Here is a 19,229-nt window from a genome sequence, read left to right on the forward strand (position 1 = left end):
GACGCCTCCTGAGGAGCACAGCATCTTGTGAGATTTGGTCACCTCTTCAAATTATTCTCTGTCCTGGTTATCGTTTTAAAAATGAGCAAGTTAACATTTAGGGACTGATTTTTATTATGAGAGGGAAAATTATTTTTTTTTTAAGCAATAGGGATAAAATTATTTATTTTAGGGGAGGTGCATACGAGTTTAAAAGGTTGTATATTTATTTTGTTGCTGTTTTTTAAAAAAAAAAAACAAAGATAAGGGACTGTTTGTTACTGAGATGAAAGCATGTCAAATCATTTTTTAAGCAATAGGGATACACCTTTATTTTAGGGGAGGCGCGTACGACTTTAAATGGTATATTATATTTATATATTATTATATGACAAATCATTTTTAAGCACTAGGGATGCGCTTATGTTTTTTTAAATTTTGACTTAAGGGTGGTGCATATAATCTTAAATGGTTGTATATTATATTTATTTTATTACCAATTTCTTAAAAAAAAAAAAAAATGTCAGCATCCTCCAATATAAGGGATTGTTTGTTATTTATGGGATGAAGGGCATGTCAAATATATTTTTTTAAGCACTGCAATGGGCTTATTTTTAATTTTTTTATTTTGGCTTAGGGGAGGGGCTACAGCTTAAATGGCTGTATATTGTATTTATTTTATAGCTGATTTGTTTAACAGACAAACAAACAAAAAATATATCTTCCAAGATTGTTATTTATGATGTGGGAGGCATGTGAAATTATTTTTTTAATCACTGGGGAGGAGAGATTTATGTTTTTTATTTTGGCGGAGGGTAGTGGCATACAACTTTAAATACTTCGTTTTTGTACTTATTTTATCGCTATTTTTTTATTAAGACAGAAAGGACGAACGTGGAGAAAAACTCTAAAAATTAAAAATCTAAATTGGTTGCATGTGGTTTTTACTTTTTTGGAGATTTAAGTTTTCCAGGATAAGGGATTGTTTATTATTCATGATACGGGACGCATGTGAAATTATTTTTTGAGAGTCTGATGTTGAAATGTTTAAAGAAAACATGCTTTCCAAATGGGTGTATTTGAAAGACAGATACTCTTAAAAAATCCCAAAATTGCACAATTTATTGTAGCAGAAAACTGTAAAAACAGAAATTCATCAGATTTTAACATTTAACACATAAAATTTTAAATGGCTGTATTTTATATTTATTTTACTGCTGCTTTTAAAGAAAAACATGTCTTCCAAATCCCCCCGAGATAAGATAAGGGACTGTTTGGTATTCATGAGAGAGGAGTTGTGTCAAATAATTTTTTAAGCTCTGAGGATGGAGTTGTGTTTTTCATTCTGGCTTTTGGGGGCCTGAAATAAAAAAATGGCTTTATTTTGTTGCTTATTTAACCGCCTGTTTAAGGCATGTTTTCTTTAAATGACACAATTTATTACGGTCAGAAACTGTAAAAACAGAAATTATCATCAGATTTTCACATTTCCGACAGCATAGAACTGTAAATGGGTATATTTTGTGTTTATTTTACCACCAATTTATAAAGCAAACGCCCTCCGCATCCTCCAAGATGAGTTAAGGGACTGTTTGTTATTTATAAAAAAAAGGGGGAAGCATGTCAAATAATTTTTAAGCACAGGGGAGGGACTTTATTTATTTCTTTTTTTTTTTAAATTTTGGACAGGTCATACAACTTTAAATACTTGTTTTGATTTTTTTCAAACTTAATTTTTCTGCCGATTTTTAAAGAAAACATTAAGAAAGAAACGTGGAGAAACTCTGATTCTGCTTTTATTGACTGAAAGCAGATTTTCTTAGTGGGATAATGTTTTTTTTTTTTCTTTACAGGGACTGTTTATTTTCCGTTGTGCAGTTATATATTTCAAATTTAAACGTATTTAATAATTTGGGCTCCAGAGAAGAAAGAGGGGCGCTGTGGGATGAGGTAGTAGTTTGTATAGTTTTAGGATCACACCAGATCTGGGAGATAACTATACAGCCTACTGTCTTTCTCACGGCAACCGAAACCATCACCTGCTGGACGGAGACCGCCGGCCTAGCATTCAGTTGCCACGGTGACTGAAGCCTCTGTTGCCCTTGGTGACCAACAGTGCTATTGTTAGTATTAATATATTGTTATTGTGCCAGCATTGATATCCTGTAGCTTCAATACAAAGACAAAAATATGCTTTAAAGAGATAGTTTGGATTTTTTTAAGATGGGTTTTATGAGGTGTTTGTTCATAAGCAGCATATTACATACAGGAGAGATCAGTCGTCACGCTTCGTCAGCAAACTTAGCAAAGCACTGCTGTGGAGCAAAATGTATTTTAGCCTCTGAAAAAAAATGCATAAAAAAATCAACATTTCATGTGTGCTTCACTTTAACGTCAGACGCTGATTTCCAGCTGAGAAATGAATAAAATCGCTCTCTTCAGCACCAGACTCCACTGAGAAAAACTGCGATTTGACGTCGCTGAACACAGGAGCTGCTGGTCTGCCGCTGCCTCAAATAGATATTTTATTTGTGTTTTTGTGAGACTTCTGCATTTAAAAGGGTTAATTTGGATTCACTGAAGTCACACAGTAACACAAACTAACCCAGCGGATGGAAGCAGCGGTCGAGCAGCAGCTCCTGTGTTCAGCCAGCGAAAATGACTGTTTTTGTTAATGGAGTCTGGTGCTGTTGACGAGAGCAAAGATGGGGAGCTGAAGCTGCTGATATCTTTCCGTTGAAAACAACTGTCTGAAGCCAGGAAAGTGAAAATAGTCCCGATAAAGCATACACTTTATTATATTTACTATTTTTTTTTAGTTGGTTAAAATACATTTTGTTGCTGATCTGTAATACAATGACTGTTAATAAGCACATCGTACAACTCAAAAAACTCCACTATCCCATAAATAGAAATTTAAGATTGAAACGTTTTGGCGTTTTGGCAGCGTGTGCGCGGGCGGCCGTGTCAGTCGCCGTGCTGTGCTGAGGTAGTAAGTTGTGTTGTTGTGGGGTGTGGGATATTGCTGCCCCTATTTTGGAGATACAACTATACAACTTACTGCCTTCCACAGTGTGGCAGCATAACGCAGCGTGAACCTTTCCTTAAAGGTGCAGGGGCTTTGTATTACTTATTTATTTATTTATTTACAGCTGAAACAATCCTCTAATTATTTAATTTGCAGAAAATTAATGAGCAGTTCTGATCATTTATGAACTTTTTTTCACTTTCAGCAACTTATACAGTCATATTTACACTTTTGCCTACCGGTATGTAGCTTTTCACACACTGTTTCTTCATAGTTTATAGATAATTTAACAAAAACAGAATAAAATTTAATAATTGAAATAATAATACTACTAATAAAAAAATATATATATATATATTTTTAAATAACAAACTTTTTGTTTTGTTATGTTTTAATAACGAAGTCAGTATTTCAAAGGAAAAAAAAAGCTCATTTGCTGCTGTCCTTGGTGATATTAAACTAAATTGGGTGCAACTAACCAGATTAATCTACTGATTTTCTTTATTACTTTGATCCATGAAACTAAAAATCTACAATCCAAATTATTTAGTTTATATTAATAAAAAGTTTATTATTAGTATTATTATCAAAAATTGCCTGATAATAATGAAAACAGAAGATTTTTTCTATGTAAAATTTCAAAACAGTGCCCAAAACAAAAAATGTTTATTATAAGTGGATACAGATGTAGATAATCGGATCTTGGTTTGGGAGCCCTGACAGCAAATCCACAGTTTTAATGATAATACTGCAACACTTAAGTGCTGCTGTATTTTTATTTTTCCTATAATTTTTCTTGAGTGTTGGTAAAGTTTTGCCTGAATTCCTGATTATTGTTATCATTATTATTATTATTATCCATTGTAATCTGTTGTCTTTATGATGTAAGCTGTATTTGCATTCAAATAAAGGAGATATCTCTCATAACTGTAAATGTTGAGTATTGTGTTATTATTTTTTTATCTGAGGCAAATGAGAATATATATATATATAATATATATTTATATGTATATATAAATATATGTATGTATTCGTTTTATTCAATTATTTTGCTTTGCCTGATATTTTATTTCTATTACATTACATTCTACATTTGCCAAACTCAAAATATAATTTCTTGTTTTACTATATTTGTATTGTTTTAATTTATTCAATTTTCAGATTTTTTAAAATCTTATTTTATTTATTGATATGTTATTTAATTTTATTCTATGTAAAGCAATTATGCTTTTATTCTGTATTATTTGTATTGTAATTTTATTTGTATTTTATTCAATTTATTATTATTTTTTTTTTTTTTTTTAGATTTATGGGTTTTTTGTTTGTTTTTTAAGTCTTATTTCATTCAATCTATTTTTTTAGAAGATCATATCCACTCTTTAAACCAGTTGGTGGCGGAAATTCCTTCATGGATTGCTACAGGCACAAAGAAAAATTTTAATTATTGTTAGTATATAATATGTTGGGTTTTTTTTAATAATTTAGGTTTTTTATTGTATTTAGATTAATATTTGTATTTGATTTAATTATATGTCATTTAATTTGTATTTTATTCTATTTGGGTTTTTTATTCTCTGTTTGTCCTGTCGTTTTTATTCTACTAAATTTATTTTATTTTATTTTTAAAGTTTTGGTCTACACTCCACACCAGTTGGCGGCGGTGATGTCCTCGTGCTTTCTTAAATCTCCAAAGTAAAACCGAAGAAGAAGAAGAAGCCCAACACACTGAAAATCAACATGGCGAATATTCGGTGTGTCAAGGTGAGCAAAGAAAAACAAAAATCTCTGCACGCGGCAGACTGCGCCTCTCTCGGGATTCGCGGCGGCGGTATATGACGCCTAAGACTGTAGACGCGCTCGTGTTGTGGCTAATTTGCGCGTTTTTTCCTCCCGGCGGTTTGTTTTCGTCGCAGTTGAGAAGTTTCGTCGTGTAGCTGACATGCAGGAGCAGCAGTGAGTCCACAGCAGCGCCCTCAGCCGAGTGTCCCCTAACCTCTGGACATCTGAGACAAAGACACGTTTACGTTTTTAAAGGTTCAGTCCACCTGAAGGACTAAAATGCTGCAGTTTGTCGCTTTCATTTTGTGCTGTTTCGCCTCGTAGATTCAAGATACTTTACTGGAGAATTTCTGTAAAATGTATCGAAATTATATTAATCTGGTGATAAATATTGTCTTACACAGGGGCGTTTCTTGGATTTGAGGACATTTGGGGGCCTTTTTAGGGGGGTGAAGGCGGATCCTTATTTTTGATGATCAAGCTCGCTTTACGACAGCGTTAGGGCCACATTGAGGTTTTTTATATATTTTTTTAGGACTTAGAAAAAAACTGGTAATAATACAAGAATAAGGTTGTTTAAAGAGAAAAAAGTATTTTTTTATGAGAATTAACTCTATATTACAAGAATAAAGTTGATATTTTTTACGAGAAAAAAGGTCCAAATTTTACAAGAAAAAAGTCTGAATTTTATGAGAAAAAAAATCATAATTGTACGAGAGGAAAAGCAGTAATATAACAAGAATAAAGTCGATGTTTTACAGTTGTTGTTTATTTTATGAAGACACACTCATAACATTACAAGAAAAAGCTGAAATTTTATGAGAAAAAAGTCATAAATTTATAAGATAAAAAATGTTGTTTTATGAGAAATAAGTTTTAATTTTACTGGAAAAAAATCATAATTTTATGAGAAAAAGTCGTAATGTTATAAGAGAAAATGCAGTAATATTACAAGAAAAAGGTCATTATTTTACAAGAACAAAAGATAATTTTATGAGGATACACTCGTAGTATCACAAGAATAAAGTTGAAATTTTATGAGAAAAAAGTCCTAATTTTATAAGAAAAAAGTTGTTTTTTAATGAGAAAAAAAATCTAAATTTTGCTGGAAAAAAGTCATTATTTTATGAGAGAAAAAGTAGTAATATTACAAGAATAAAGTTGTTTAACAAGCAAAAAATATTTTATGACAAGAATACAGTTACAAGAATAAAGTTGAAATTTTATGAGAAAAAAAAGTTGTAATTTTACTGGAAAAAGTTAATTTTATGAGGAAAAAGTCGCAATTTTGCAAGAATGAGGATGTTTTATTACGGAAATAAACATATTAACTGTAAAACAGGTGAGAGTAAACATCCACAGGTAACCTATCGGCTGTGTGTGGCTCAGCCCGACACCTGGGAAAGTGCTGTGCTCCCGCCTGTTTTATAATTTCCTGGCGATATATTTATTCCCATGATATCATGTCCTCTTTAACGTCACGTCAGATAATTCTTTACTCACAGAGGAGAGACTTAGGTTTTAATTTGGGCACAAAAGTTAAAAAAGCTGTAATAAATGTTGATTTCACTGCTGATTTTTAAAGAAAACAGGCCCTCCAAACCTGCGGGCCTGCAAGGTTTTTTTGGGTAATTTTCTTTTCTCAAAACATTTTGGGGCTTTTTTTTTTCTCCAAAAACTATTAGTCTTTTTTTAACCATTTGTTTACATAATGGTGATTTTTGTCAGAGAAGTTTCGATCTCTCTTTTCATCCATCGTCTCTCTGTGACCTTTATTTTTCCCGTGTTTCATGTTTCCTGCACCGCCCTCCTCCCTCTGTGTGTGTGTGTGTGTGTGTGTGTGTGTGTGTGTGTGTGTGTGTGCGTGCGCGCGTGCGTGTGCGTGCGCGTTGAGCAGGGTATGGTCGGCCTGGTGACGGGCGGTGCGTCCGGTTTGGGTCGGGCCACTGTGGAGCGTCTGGTCCAGCACGGAGCGTCTGCTGTGATCCTGGACCTGCCCTCCTCTGACGGACCGGAGCTGGCAGCCAGTCTGGGGGACCGCTGTGCCTTCGCTCCAGCAGACGTGAGTCCAAAATCTCGCCAGAAACCATCGCTCACACAAAATCAACATGCACGTGCACAACCGCTCCAGAGTTGGGAATCAGCTGTTCTAGTGACGTCTTTGTTTCTTTATTAGTAATAACTAATTTATATAAAAACTATGTAATAATTTGAAATAGGTTTGGCCTCAAAAGAAGAAAAATGAAATGTGTGGCGACCGTAGGAAACAAACAAAAGTCGCTGACACGCCAACAAATGATCCAAAAAATGCATTTAAAAATGTATTAATGAAAAGAATCGACTTATAACATGCAAAACAAAAAATACGGCGACCCAGATGACACAGGTGAAAGGCAGCTACTCATGTGACCCAAACTCTGCCAAAAACTGTAATCATGAAACTAATATTTAATAATATCCCAAAAAACTAACAAAAGAAACATGTAACAATATGAAATTTTAAACCGTCTCAGATCAAAATTAATATTACAAAATCTTTCCTCTCTGAATTAATTCATGGCTCCTACAAAATGATTGAACATGATCAAAAAAACTTTTTTTTTAAATTATGTACTATATATTATATTTTTTGTGTTTTTTTCATCTAAAAACACAGTGGCATCATGACAAAAATCTGGCATTTAAATGGTTAAAAATCCGTATGACCCTGATTTCCACGCGTTTGCTTGTCGATGTCCATCGTGTGGCGTTGTTGTCGCATTTCAGGTGACCTCGGAGGCAGACGTGCAGTCGGCCGTGTCCCTGGCCAGAGAGAAGTTCGGGAGGTTGGACCTGGCAGTTAATTGTGCCGGCATCGCCGTCGCCGCGAAAACCTACAACTTCAAGAAGGACGTCCCTCACAGCCTGGAGGACTTCCAGCGCGTAATCAACGTAAGATGCACTGAACGAACAGAAACACGCAACATTCGCAGCAAAATTTAACAGCAGTCGCTGCTGTGTGACTTCTGCTTTTACTCGTAGTGTTTTCACTATGTTTTATTATTACTTAACCCTTTGAGCCCTGAGCAAATTGGCTTCATTTCTCTCAAAAACGCAGAAAAAAGGCAATGAGCAACTTTTAGGCAGAAAATTACCTCAAAATTTGCACACACAAAAAAACAACAAAAAACAACACATAAAAAATATGGAAAAATAAACCACACAAAACAACAAGGAAATTACCTGAAAATGCTTTTAAAATAACAATAATTCTGCAAAAATAATGTGAAATATATAACTATGATCAGTATAAATGTAGTTCCCTACAGTTGCCTTTTTCCACATTTTTGAAAAAAATCAAAACCAGTTTGCTCAGAGCTCAAATGTTGAAATACTTGTGGAGTGGGACTGTCTGTCCAGGTTTGAAAGGGTTAAATAAAGGTTTCTGCCGCTCTGCGTTTCTTTGTGTGTTTCTGCAGGTGAACATTGCAGGAACCTTTAATGTGATCCGACTCGCTGTGGGTGAGATGGGAAAGAACGAGCCTGACGCAGACGGACACAGAGGCTGCATCATTAACACGGCCAGTGTGGCAGCCTTTGACGGGCAGGTCATTAGAAACACACACACACACACACACACACACACACACACACACAAATGTGACTGAGCGGTCGCTCCGTTTCTGAAGTTATTCTGAGAGCTGTGAGCGGAGAAATCACGTTTTCGGTTTGTCTGTCCTCGTCTTTCGAATGCTTTTTCTCAGAGACATCTGGAGGAAATTTCTTCAAGTTTGACACAAATGTTCACTTGTACGGAGGACTGAAAGTGACAAAATCAAAACTAAATAAATGTGTCCATAACTAAACGAAAATGCCCCCTCATTTGCGTAACGAGGTGGAAATGTCGGCAGAAAAGGAAAAAGGAGAGGTAAATATGTTTGAGGAAATAAATGGAGGGGGAGGCAAATTGGGAAAATAATACTTAAATAAATGTATAAATAATTACACAAATAAATACAGTTATGAAACAAATATGTAAAATTAAAAAATTATGTCGTCCTCTGTGCTTATTTCCTTCATCTTCATCCTGCACGTTTTTGCACTTATTTATTAATATAGTTTATTTTGCACAGTTATCTTGCTATTTTGCTATCCCTTTGCTGCTGCAATGTTGGAAATTTCCCCACTGTGGGACTAATAAAGGATTATCTTATCTTATCTTATCTTAAAATGGGAATTTAAATAAAGAGGGGAATTGATACACAAAGTGGAAAATAATACATAAATAAATAAGCAAATACATTTGAAAGTGAAAAAATAGATACATAAAATGGGACATTAAATAAACATTGTCGTTTTTGGCATTTTCCTTAATTTATTGACACAGTTATGTATTTTTTGATTTTTGTTTTTGTCAGTTTCAGTCCTCCATACACTTCGACTCGATGATGAACTGATTCGATTTTGGTGGTCAAATGTCACGAGGCGGGTTTCCATTACAGATTTGCACAAAACTTATTTTGCATCTTCACGATTTAGAATTTCTCACAGGAAATTAGTCATTCGAACCATATCTTGCATTTCACCAAAAAACAAGCTTAATATCTTTAATTGAATTCCTTCAAAGTCTTCGCTCCGTATTGTATATGAGTCTGGATGTAAGCTGCAACTTGACTCGTTGGCGGAGGCGGACGACCACGGCGCTCTCATTCTACTTTTTGTCTCTTCATTTTCTCTCCAGGTCGGCCAAGCAGCATATTCAGCCTCTAAAGGTGGTATTGTTGGAATGACGCTCCCCATCGCACGAGATCTGGCACCCATGGGCATCAGAGTCCTCACCATAGCACCAGGTTAGTGTGGACCAGTGATACTCAACTTGTGGCCCGTGGGCCAGATCTGGGCCCTGATAGGTTGCCAAATAGCCCCCAACCATTTACGAACTCACAATAAAATTAAAGTGATTCATACTGGGAATTGTTTTTGTGCTTTTAGTATGTATGAGGTGCCAGAGTGCATAAAACAGGGTCAATCAAAATAAAGCTTGTTTATCAAAAAAAGTGCCATTGAAGGATCCCCACAGTCTCGACAGATGTCCTAGCTAAATCTCTGAAAGTTCGAGAAATCTCCAAAAATCCTAGAATCTTCCTAAAATCCTAGAAAAGTCATAAAATCAAAGAAACTTCCTAAAATCAGATAGTAATCCTGAAATCCAAGAAGTGTTCTAAAATCCAAAAAATGTCCTAAAATTCTAGTAACTTCCTAAAATCTGAGAAATGTCCAAAAATCCTTGAAAGATCCTAAAATCTAAGAAATGTCCTGAAATTCTAGGAGTTTTATAAAATCAGAAAAAATGTATTTTAGTCCTAGAAATGTCCTAAAATCTCAGAAACACCCCCAAATCCTTGAAGCATCCGGAAATCTTGGCAACATCCTAAAATCTGAGAAATGTACTAAAATCTGAGAAATGTACTAAAATTCTAGCAACTTCCTAAAATCTGAGAAATGTTCAAAAATCCTTGAAAGATTCTAAAATATAAGAAATGTCCTGAACTTCTAGAAGTGTTCAAAAATCAGAAAAAAAATTATTTATGTCCTAGAAATGTCCTAAAATCTCAGAAATGCCCCAATATCCTTGAAGCATCCTGAAATCTTAGCAACGTCCTAAAATCTGAGCAATGTACTAGAATTCTAGAAATGTCCCGAAATCCTAGACATGTCCCCAAAATCGTAGAAATCTCCAAAAATCCTAGAATCTTCCTAAAATCAGAAAACAATCCTGAAATCCTAGAAGTGTTCTAAAATCCAAGAAATGTCCTAAAATCCTAGAAATGTCCTAAAATCTCAGAAACATCTCCATTCCTTGAAGCATCCTGAAATCTTGGCAACATCCTAAAATCTGAGAAATGTGCTAAAATTCTAGTAACTTCCTAAAATCTGAGAAATGTCCAAAAATCCTTGAAAGATCCTAAAATCTAAGAAATGTCCTGAACTTCTAGAAGTGTTCTAAAATCAGAAAAAAATGTATTTTAGTCTGAGAAATCCGAGAAATGTACTAAAATCTGAGAAACTAAAATTCTAGAAACATCCCGAAATCCTAGACATGTCCCCAAAATCGTAGAAATGTCCTAAAATCCTAAAAATGTCCTAAAATCATAGAAATGTTCTAAAATCCTGGAAGCATGTGTGGGGCTGCTGACCCTGAGAGTTCTTTAAGATTTTGCTGATAACTTCTGTACTTCATACTATTTTAAATCCAAGGCTTTTATTCAGAGTATTTTGACATCTCTGTTGTGGTACTTTTACTGTAGTAAATGCTGCGAGTTAACTCGAGAGTTGAATCTTTCTCCTCCAGGTCTGTTCTCCACTCCCCTCCTGGCTAGTCTTCCAGAGAAGGTACGCTCATTTCTCGCCCGCCAAGTGCCCTTCCCGTCACGCCTGGGAGACCCCGCAGAGTTTGCCCACCTGGTGACATCACTGGCTGAGAACCCCATGATCAACGGCGAGGTCATCAGACTGGACGGAGCCATTCGCATGCAGCCCTGAGTCTGCGGGGGCCACGTCCATCATCACCTTCATCGTTTTTATGTCTGAGTGTGTGAGTGTGTGTGTGTGTGTGTGTGTGTGTGTGTGTGCGCGCGGCTGCCTGGTGTAATGATGCTGTAGAAAGCTGCATACGGTCAATATAAACTGCGATGGATTACGAACACAATTTTATTAACATTTTGTGTGCGAATGTGAGAGAAAGTGTATAAAATGTCTGTAATTCATTGGCAGCGTTGGGGTACTTTATGCACTCCACTACGGTTGTTTTGTAATCCAGATTATAATAAATCTCAGACTGGTTTGATTGCTCAGTCCAAGACGTTTTTTTGTTTTGTTTGTTTGTTTTAGGTCGTTTCTTGGATTTTAGCACGTTTGCAGTATTTTAAGACATTTCTTGGATTTTAGAACATTTCTAAGATTTAAGGATGTTTTTAAGATTTTTCGACATTTCAAGGATTTTAGCATGTTTCTAGGGGTTTAGGACATTTCTTGGATGTTTGGACATTTTTAGGATTTTAGGACATTTCTTACCTTAGAAATCTGTCGAACATCATAAATCTTAGAAATATTGTATATATCTTGAGTTTTAGATGATTGCTCAGATTTTTGAACATTTTTAGGATTTTAGCACATTTGTAAAATTACACTGTTATCTATTACTGTCACAAACTACATACAGAAATTATCATTGGGTTTTCAAATTTCTGACGGTCTTTGAACACACCATGCATTTTCCGGAGTGATTCAAGCAAAAAATATCTGTAGCTTTGGTAGGGGCACACAAAAAACAGAGTAAAATCCCGGCCTTGATGACGTCACTGCTGTGGGGTGGTCACGTGGTCACACCTGCACAGAAAAGCTGGAGAAAATGAAATTTTGCAGCTAATGAGGAAACAAAAAGAAGCACACTTGACCACACCTGGCAGACACAGTGGAGCGCGTGCTTCTTTTCTAGAGATGGCAAATTGAAAATGTTGAAACTTTTCAATATTTTTAAATGTTGCTTTGAACGTTTTGAAAAGTTTCAAAACCTGTTTGCTCTACATTGGCATCTACTGGTCGAAGCTCGCATTGCAGCCATTTATCATTGTTTTTGTTGTGAGCTCCGTTTCTCAGCCCAAAATCCCACATCAATAAGTTCATGCCAAATAAATCAAAACTGCCATTGATTTAGTTTTTGTAGGATATGGCGACTATTTCATATCATTATTAGCTATGTGACCTGATGACATCGGTCTAATGTTATGCTACAGTTAGTTTCTTGAACATTTTAATGGTTTCATTCATTAACAGAGATCACGTGCGTTTCGAAACCCGTCTCGAGCCACGTGCCGAAACCGAAAGTGACGAAACGTCTCGAAACTTAGATTTTCGGTGTCAAAATTGCCATCTCTGCTGGTTTCTGCGGGAAATATCAGGTGGAAAAACAGGTATTGAAGGGAGGAGGGGGATTTTTTCAGGAAGTGGACTCGTGAGAAGGTTGTGACAGGTGATGAGAGTTCAGGTGAATCCAGCAGGGGACAATAATGCGACTCCATAAAAACACCACAGAAGAAGAAGAAGAAGGAAACCACACCTGGCAGGAAGAGGAGGGAGCAAAAATAGTCTAAATTCGCAATGGACGTCACGCGACAATATAAACAACTTGGATTATTTTTTTGGAAAACTTCGCGGATTGAAGGAATATAAGAAATCACGGGATTAACAAACATTTGGACTCCAGGACGCTTTAAAGGTAAGAAGTCTGCACTTTTTTCCTTCTCTTTTGTTTACTGCACCTGTAAATCTCAGTGTAAAATACGGAGCTGCTCGTTTCCATAAATTGAATGTATCGGCTGAATTGTGGAGAATATAACCGAACTATCGACGTGTATCGTGATAACTCGGGTCGAAACGTGGTTTGATGAGCGATGCTAGCTTGCTTGGTGAGTTTCAAGAGTTTTAAATATAATAAAAGACATAACTTTTTGTGTGTGAAGGCAGATAAATTTGTAAAAATCAACGCTGCTGCTGCTGCTGAAAAACAGAACGAGACAAAGCAAAACTATTTAGCATGTAGTATATTGAAAACAAGTCATTTTTGTGGGGTTTTTGTCATCTAAAAACAGTGGCGTCATGGACTGATGAAAGTAGAAAATAATATTAATGTATAATGTTTTTATAGCCTGATTTTTGTGCGCAGAGCAGTATGAGTGTGTGTATTTGACACTGCACAAAAAAAGTAATAAAAAAAACAACCAAAAATCATAATCTGTTTAGAAATAATCAGTTTTTTTATTATCTAAAAATATTGTGGGATTATGACAAAAACCTGGCTTGCAAAGGCTTAAAATTCTGAAATTTAATAGATATTTGATATTTGATTAGGACTGATGATGGTTAAAGAAAACGAAACTCAATTAAAGTAGAAAATAATATTAATGTAGAATAATTTTTCAAGCTTGATTATGAAAAGCACATTTTGTGCACTGAGCAGTTTGAGTGTGTGCATTTGACACTGCTCAAACAATAATAATGTTTTAAAAAAAAATCATAATCTGTTTAGCATGTGGTATATTGAAAATAATTTTTTGTTTGTTTTTTTTCCATCTAAAAACATAGTGGCATCATTACAAAAATCTGGCATTTAAAGGGTTAAAATACAGAAAATTAGTGAGTATTTGATTAGGGCTGATGATGGTTGAAGTAAAACAAACTCTATAAAAGTAGAAATCAGGTTATTTTATTATATTTATTTATAGCCTGGTTTGGAAAAGTGCATTTTGTGTGCAGAATTTTGAGTGTGAGTATTTGACATTGCACAAATAATAATTATGTTTAAAAATCAATGATGCTGTTGCTGCAAAAAAGTGCCAAGTGGTCTGACTACACAGCAGATTGTAAAACTGGACTTTTCGTCTTTTTTCTTCTTTTTATTTTTCTAATATTATGACTTTGTCAGATTTCCAGAGATCTCAGAAGAATTTATCAGACTGATCTCTTGCTTAAAAACACGTTATCCAAACGTCATGCATCATTGTTCTTTTTTTTTTTTTAATACCATAATATTGGATTTGGTATTGAGTAATTCTGTTGGTATTGGTACTGACTAATGGATTTTTGTTACGGTGATTCATGTCTTCATGTGAAACTGTGTGAACAAAGTCTGCAGCAGGTTCCTGAATCTGTCTGTTCTGAGTATCGTTCTTCTGTTGTGTCTAAGATCAGCTGTGCTCAGATTATTCTGAGTTTATAAACTGTCTGATGTTTTGTGAAATAAAAACAAACGAAACAAAACGTATAAATGTAAGTTTAATGTCAGCAAAAAAACATCAAAGGTTTGACAGGAAGTTGTTTAGAAGAAATGAAACAACCCAAACAGTGCAAGCTTCAGATATGTAAACGTACAGTCATCTCATTTGGGCAGTATAAAACTCTTTTACATGCAATCAAGACATACAGTAATACTGGACATAATAAGTATATCTGAGTGGAGATTTGAAATGTCAGGACAAGTTTAATGTATAAATGCTGCAAATTGCATTTTTTTCTTTAATGCGAGGACCATAAAACGATCACAAAAAGCTGTTTAGCACAAAGCTTCAGTCTACCACAATTTAATTTCAAACCCAGAGCCAAGGAACGAAACGCCAATTTTACGGCCGATGGTGACGCCCGTCCCCAGCACTTTCGCCTCCACACCTGACGGCCCGATGCCGATGCCGGTGTCTGCTGCCAGACCGACTGTAGCTTTCACCAGACCGGCAGAGGCCGAAGCACTGGCCAGCTCCGCCTTGGCTATGGCTCTGACCCCTGCTTTACGAGAGATTTCAGCTCCTGCGCTGGCGTTGGGCCCTTTGGCCTCGGCATCAAAAACGCTCCATTCAGCACGAGCGTGGCCCACTCCCACACCGGCGTACACTCCAATTTCTTCCTCAGAATCATCTTCGAATTTCCCGGCACTTGCAAAGGTACCAGTGGCGAAAGCTTTTCCAGGTCGCTCAATGGTGTCAATCATCATCTGCGACCTTCCTGCACCAACCTCCAGATCTCCCTGCACAACTGGAGTTACAAGCACATTACATTTAATCTCAAAAATGACACTTAATATACCAGCTGCACCAGAGAGCGACATCGTAAAAAAGACATTTAAAATATAAAACATTTCCAAACAGATATAAGTTTGCAGAGACCATCTGATATACTGTATTTCTTTATGATTTGTTGGGTTGTGGTGATCATGTAACAGCGTATCCTGGCAAAAAAACGAACCAAAAAAACTAAAGGGCAGGGGGTCGTTCTGATTAACAAAAAAAAAAAAACCCAACTAAAATTTACAGGATTTAAAGTTAAATTTACAAGAAAAAATCTGGATATTATGAGTTTCTGAGAAAAAAATGGTAATGGAATTTAGTAAATATACTCCAGTTCAGTTTATTTATTTTTGTAATTTATTTTGAACCTATAAAGGCCATAATATGTCGTAGTATCAAGCCAGATTGTTGCATAAAACCTTTAATTATTTAGGTAGTAATGTGTCAGAAAGTATTGTCTTTTTGGTGAAACAAAGGCAAAAACAAGGTACTGACGATTTTAATATGCTAACACTTGTACACACTATTATTTTTTTATTTTCAAGATACTTGCCCTTTAATGTGTTTTCATGATACTTTTTTCTCTTTTTTTTCTTTTTGTTTGTTTGTTGTTTTTTTTGTTTTTTTTCAAAATTTGCTCCTGAAAGTCCGTCATAGCCAACAGCCCAGTAGAGTAAAGATTTTATTTGATAAACAAAAACTATTTTAAAAGTTTTATGTATTTATTTGTTTGTTTTACTTACTCTCAGCATCTGTTTTGCCTGAAAGAAAGAACAGGGGAAATTTATTTCCATATTTCAGAAAGTTAATATTTTTCTTCTAAAATCCATAACCATTGCATACAACAAGTCAAATTCACAATAACTCTACAGTCAACACATTTTTGTTGTTGTTTTTTGTTTTGCGTGGCTCCTCTTTGTTTCACTTCCAGAAAAGAAGGAAATTAACCCTTTGGCACCTGAGCAGTTTGGCTTGATTTCTGTCAAAAACATGGAAAAGCAATGAGCAATGACAGAAGAAATAACTTAAAAAGTAGCAAGAAAATTACCTGAAAATTATAAAAAATAAAAAAAATAAATAATAATATTGATGATGATAAAAATGATAAAAACAAAACAAGTAAATGACCTGGAAAAAATGCTGAAATATTTTTGATTCTGTAATATAATTTTAAATGTGTAATTATGACAGTTACCCTGGCTTTTTACTTTCCCCTATCTTCTTAAAAATAATTTTTATTTTTTTTTTATAATTTCTTGCAGTTTGTGGAACATGTCTTGCCAAATTGTCTTGGAAAGTTGCCTCATTTTTTCTTTTCTTTTTTCCATGTTTTTGAAAGAAATCATGTCAATGCAGCACTAGAAAAGTGATGGCGTTCCAGATTTCAAAGGGTTAATGTTTATCTGTCACTTTTCAAGTTGTAGGTATTTTGAACTTCTTACAACAACATGTGACTTAATCCTTATAGATGATGTTTGCCTACCCGACATCCTCACGACGAGTCGTTGACTGAAAGAAAAAAAAAGGAAATTGTCACTTGAGTTTCATTGTGGGAACCATTTAAATAATAATGTCAGTACAACTTCAGCAAATTATATTCGATATTATGTTACCTTCAGACTGAAAGCTATTTGTTTATCCATTTTCAGCATAATCGTTTTAATGAAGTTGATAAAAATGCAAATTACTTTCAGGGGTGAAAAAAATTTCAATAAATAATAAATAAATAAATAAAAATTAAAAAAAGTGTCAGTAAGGGTCCATCAGACCAGCTTGTGCACAATTTTATCAACTTCATTAAAACGATTATGCTGAAAATGGATACCTTGTGCTTTTTATGCCATTATGCTACGACTATTAACCCTTTGAAACCCTGAAAAATGTGTCTGGAATCCTTTTTTAAAAATCATGGGGAGAATGCGATGAGCAGCAGAAGAAGGAAAGACCCAATAATTTGCAAGAAATTAGTGAAAAGTACCTTAGTATTAGTAAAATGAATCAATAAATAAAATAAATTTAAAACATGAAAAAGATAGAAGCAAAAAAGAAACAAGGCAAACAAAACATAAAAGTGAAAGTTAAAGTCCATTAAAAATTAAATCAGTTCTCTAATATAATTTTAAATATGTAATAATTAATAAATTTAGTTTCTCCAACCTTTTTTTCTTTTTTCCCCTGAACATTATCCCCAAGTGTTTGTTTCTTTTGTCCCCCAAGCTTAAAAAAAGTCTGAATCTACACAATTCTTGCAATTTATGCAACATTTCTTATCAAGTCCCCATTTTAAAAGAAATTGTGTCAATTTTCTCAGCGTTTAAAGGTCTAAATACTTGTGAAAGGCACCTGAAAGCAGCACAAGAAAGGTTTCAAAGGGTTAAAAAAAAACTGTGCCTCTGTCCTCATAGACCCAGACACCTCATTTCATCCACTCATCAGATCTACACGTTCATCCCAAATTACCCTGAACATTTCATTATTCTGTATTGAATATTAAGTAAACAATATAAATATCAATTACTGAGGCCCACAGCACCATCGGTATATATTGTAAAATATAGAGCATACATTTGTATTTGCATATTAAACTCAAAACAATGACGGGCTTACCGGATTGAGGTTTCTTATAAGTGATGATGTATGTTTCATGCACTCAGCTGAACTGCTGGACTCCTCCCAGTGCGGGTGTTTATATAAGAGACGGTGAAAGTGAAAAATGAAAAAAGAAAGTGAAATATGAAACCAGAGGGGCTCAGAGAGGGAGAGAGGTCACATTTATGCCACTGTCATAAAACCATTATACAATAAAAATTCAAGACAGAAAGCAAATAGTCACAATATCATCAAGGCATCAGTTATAGCATTTCCTTGCAGTTTAAAAAATACATTTGTACTACTGGGTTTTTTCTGTGAAGTCATGGTTTGACTGAGCCGTGAGTCTGCGCAGCAGCTCGACGGTTATTAAGACTGAGGGGCTTTGAGCTGACATGCTGAGGATATTTGGCTGGGCTTTGGCATGTTTGGGGATTTTTCTCTGTTGAGCGACAGTGACAGTTTCCATCATTCTGAAACTGAAAGTGTCTCTGCTCTAACTGCTGCAGTTAAAAAGATAAGGCCTCTGCAAACTCTGCAAAGATAACAGACTTACTGATGCAATCTGCAGCAGGAGTGAATCTAGGCTTGTAAATCTTCAGAGGATCCTCCTCCTGATTTTTTAAAAAATTTAATTTGATTTAATTTAATTAAATTTTGTTTTATTATTTTTTTAATGTTATTTTATTTTATTTTATTATTTATTTGATGTTATTTTATTGTAGCAGTTAAAATATATTTCTTGCCATTTTGCTTTGGGTTTTACGTTATTTGCATTGATTACGTCATTTGTGTTGGGCACAGCCAGGGGTGTGGTTATTTTTCTTAGTGTGTGTGGTGGCGGGAGTTTAAACAAAAGAGAGAAAGAAGGAAAGAAAGACACAGAGGGAGAGAGCGCCTCATATTTTTTGTTGACCGTACTTACGTTTGTTTATCCACGTTCGGTTGTTATCTATTTCAGTTTACCATCATTACTATTTTTCCATTTTTTGCTTGGACTGCTTGTTTGCCCTTTTGACTTTTAAACCTTCAAAACACATTGGAACTGTGGAGTCTTTGGATGGAACGGGTCACAAAGGGCTCTCGTCTCTCAGCAGCTGAATGGTTTTAAAGACAGCAGCAACATTTAGTCAACAAAAAATAGACCAACGTTGATCAAAAGACTTTGGATCGCAGAGACGCGGATTGTGTTGGATTTTTGGACCTCGGACCTTTGGATCGGACTTTTGGAATTGGAATTTCGTTGGAAAGGATTAAGC

General features: G+C 35.0%; 2 protein-coding genes across 2 annotated transcripts; one reads left to right on the forward strand and one right to left on the reverse strand.

Annotated features, from left to right (window-relative positions):
• Positions 1 to 4,724: 4,724 nt before the first annotated feature.
• hsd17b10 (hydroxysteroid (17-beta) dehydrogenase 10) lies at positions 4,725 to 11,625 on the forward strand. The gene is made up of 6 exons (XM_042492017.1): positions 4,725 to 4,768; positions 6,684 to 6,848; positions 7,553 to 7,717; positions 8,245 to 8,373; positions 9,507 to 9,615; positions 11,118 to 11,625. Exons 1-6 carry the CDS (start codon positions 4,745 to 4,747, stop codon positions 11,306 to 11,308), a joined length of 783 nt encoding a protein of 260 aa, XP_042347951.1. The 5' UTR covers positions 4,725 to 4,744; the 3' UTR covers positions 11,309 to 11,625.
• Positions 11,626 to 14,586: 2,961 nt separating this feature from the next.
• Positions 14,587 to 18,029, reverse strand: LOC121947547. The gene is made up of 4 exons (XM_042492642.1): positions 17,989 to 18,029; positions 16,865 to 16,890; positions 16,125 to 16,142; positions 14,587 to 15,349 (listed from the first exon to the last, which is right to left on the reverse strand). The coding sequence occupies exons 2-4, from the start codon at positions 16,869 to 16,871 to the stop codon at positions 14,895 to 14,897; spliced, it is 480 nt and encodes a 159-aa protein (XP_042348576.1). The 5' UTR covers positions 16,872 to 16,890; positions 17,989 to 18,029; the 3' UTR covers positions 14,587 to 14,894.
• Positions 18,030 to 19,229: the final 1,200 nt, after the last annotated feature.

Source organism: Plectropomus leopardus, chromosome 8, assembly GCF_008729295.1.
Source record: "Plectropomus leopardus isolate mb chromosome 8, YSFRI_Pleo_2.0, whole genome shotgun sequence".
NCBI classification, from domain to species: Eukaryota; Metazoa; Chordata; class Actinopteri; order Perciformes; family Serranidae; genus Plectropomus; species Plectropomus leopardus.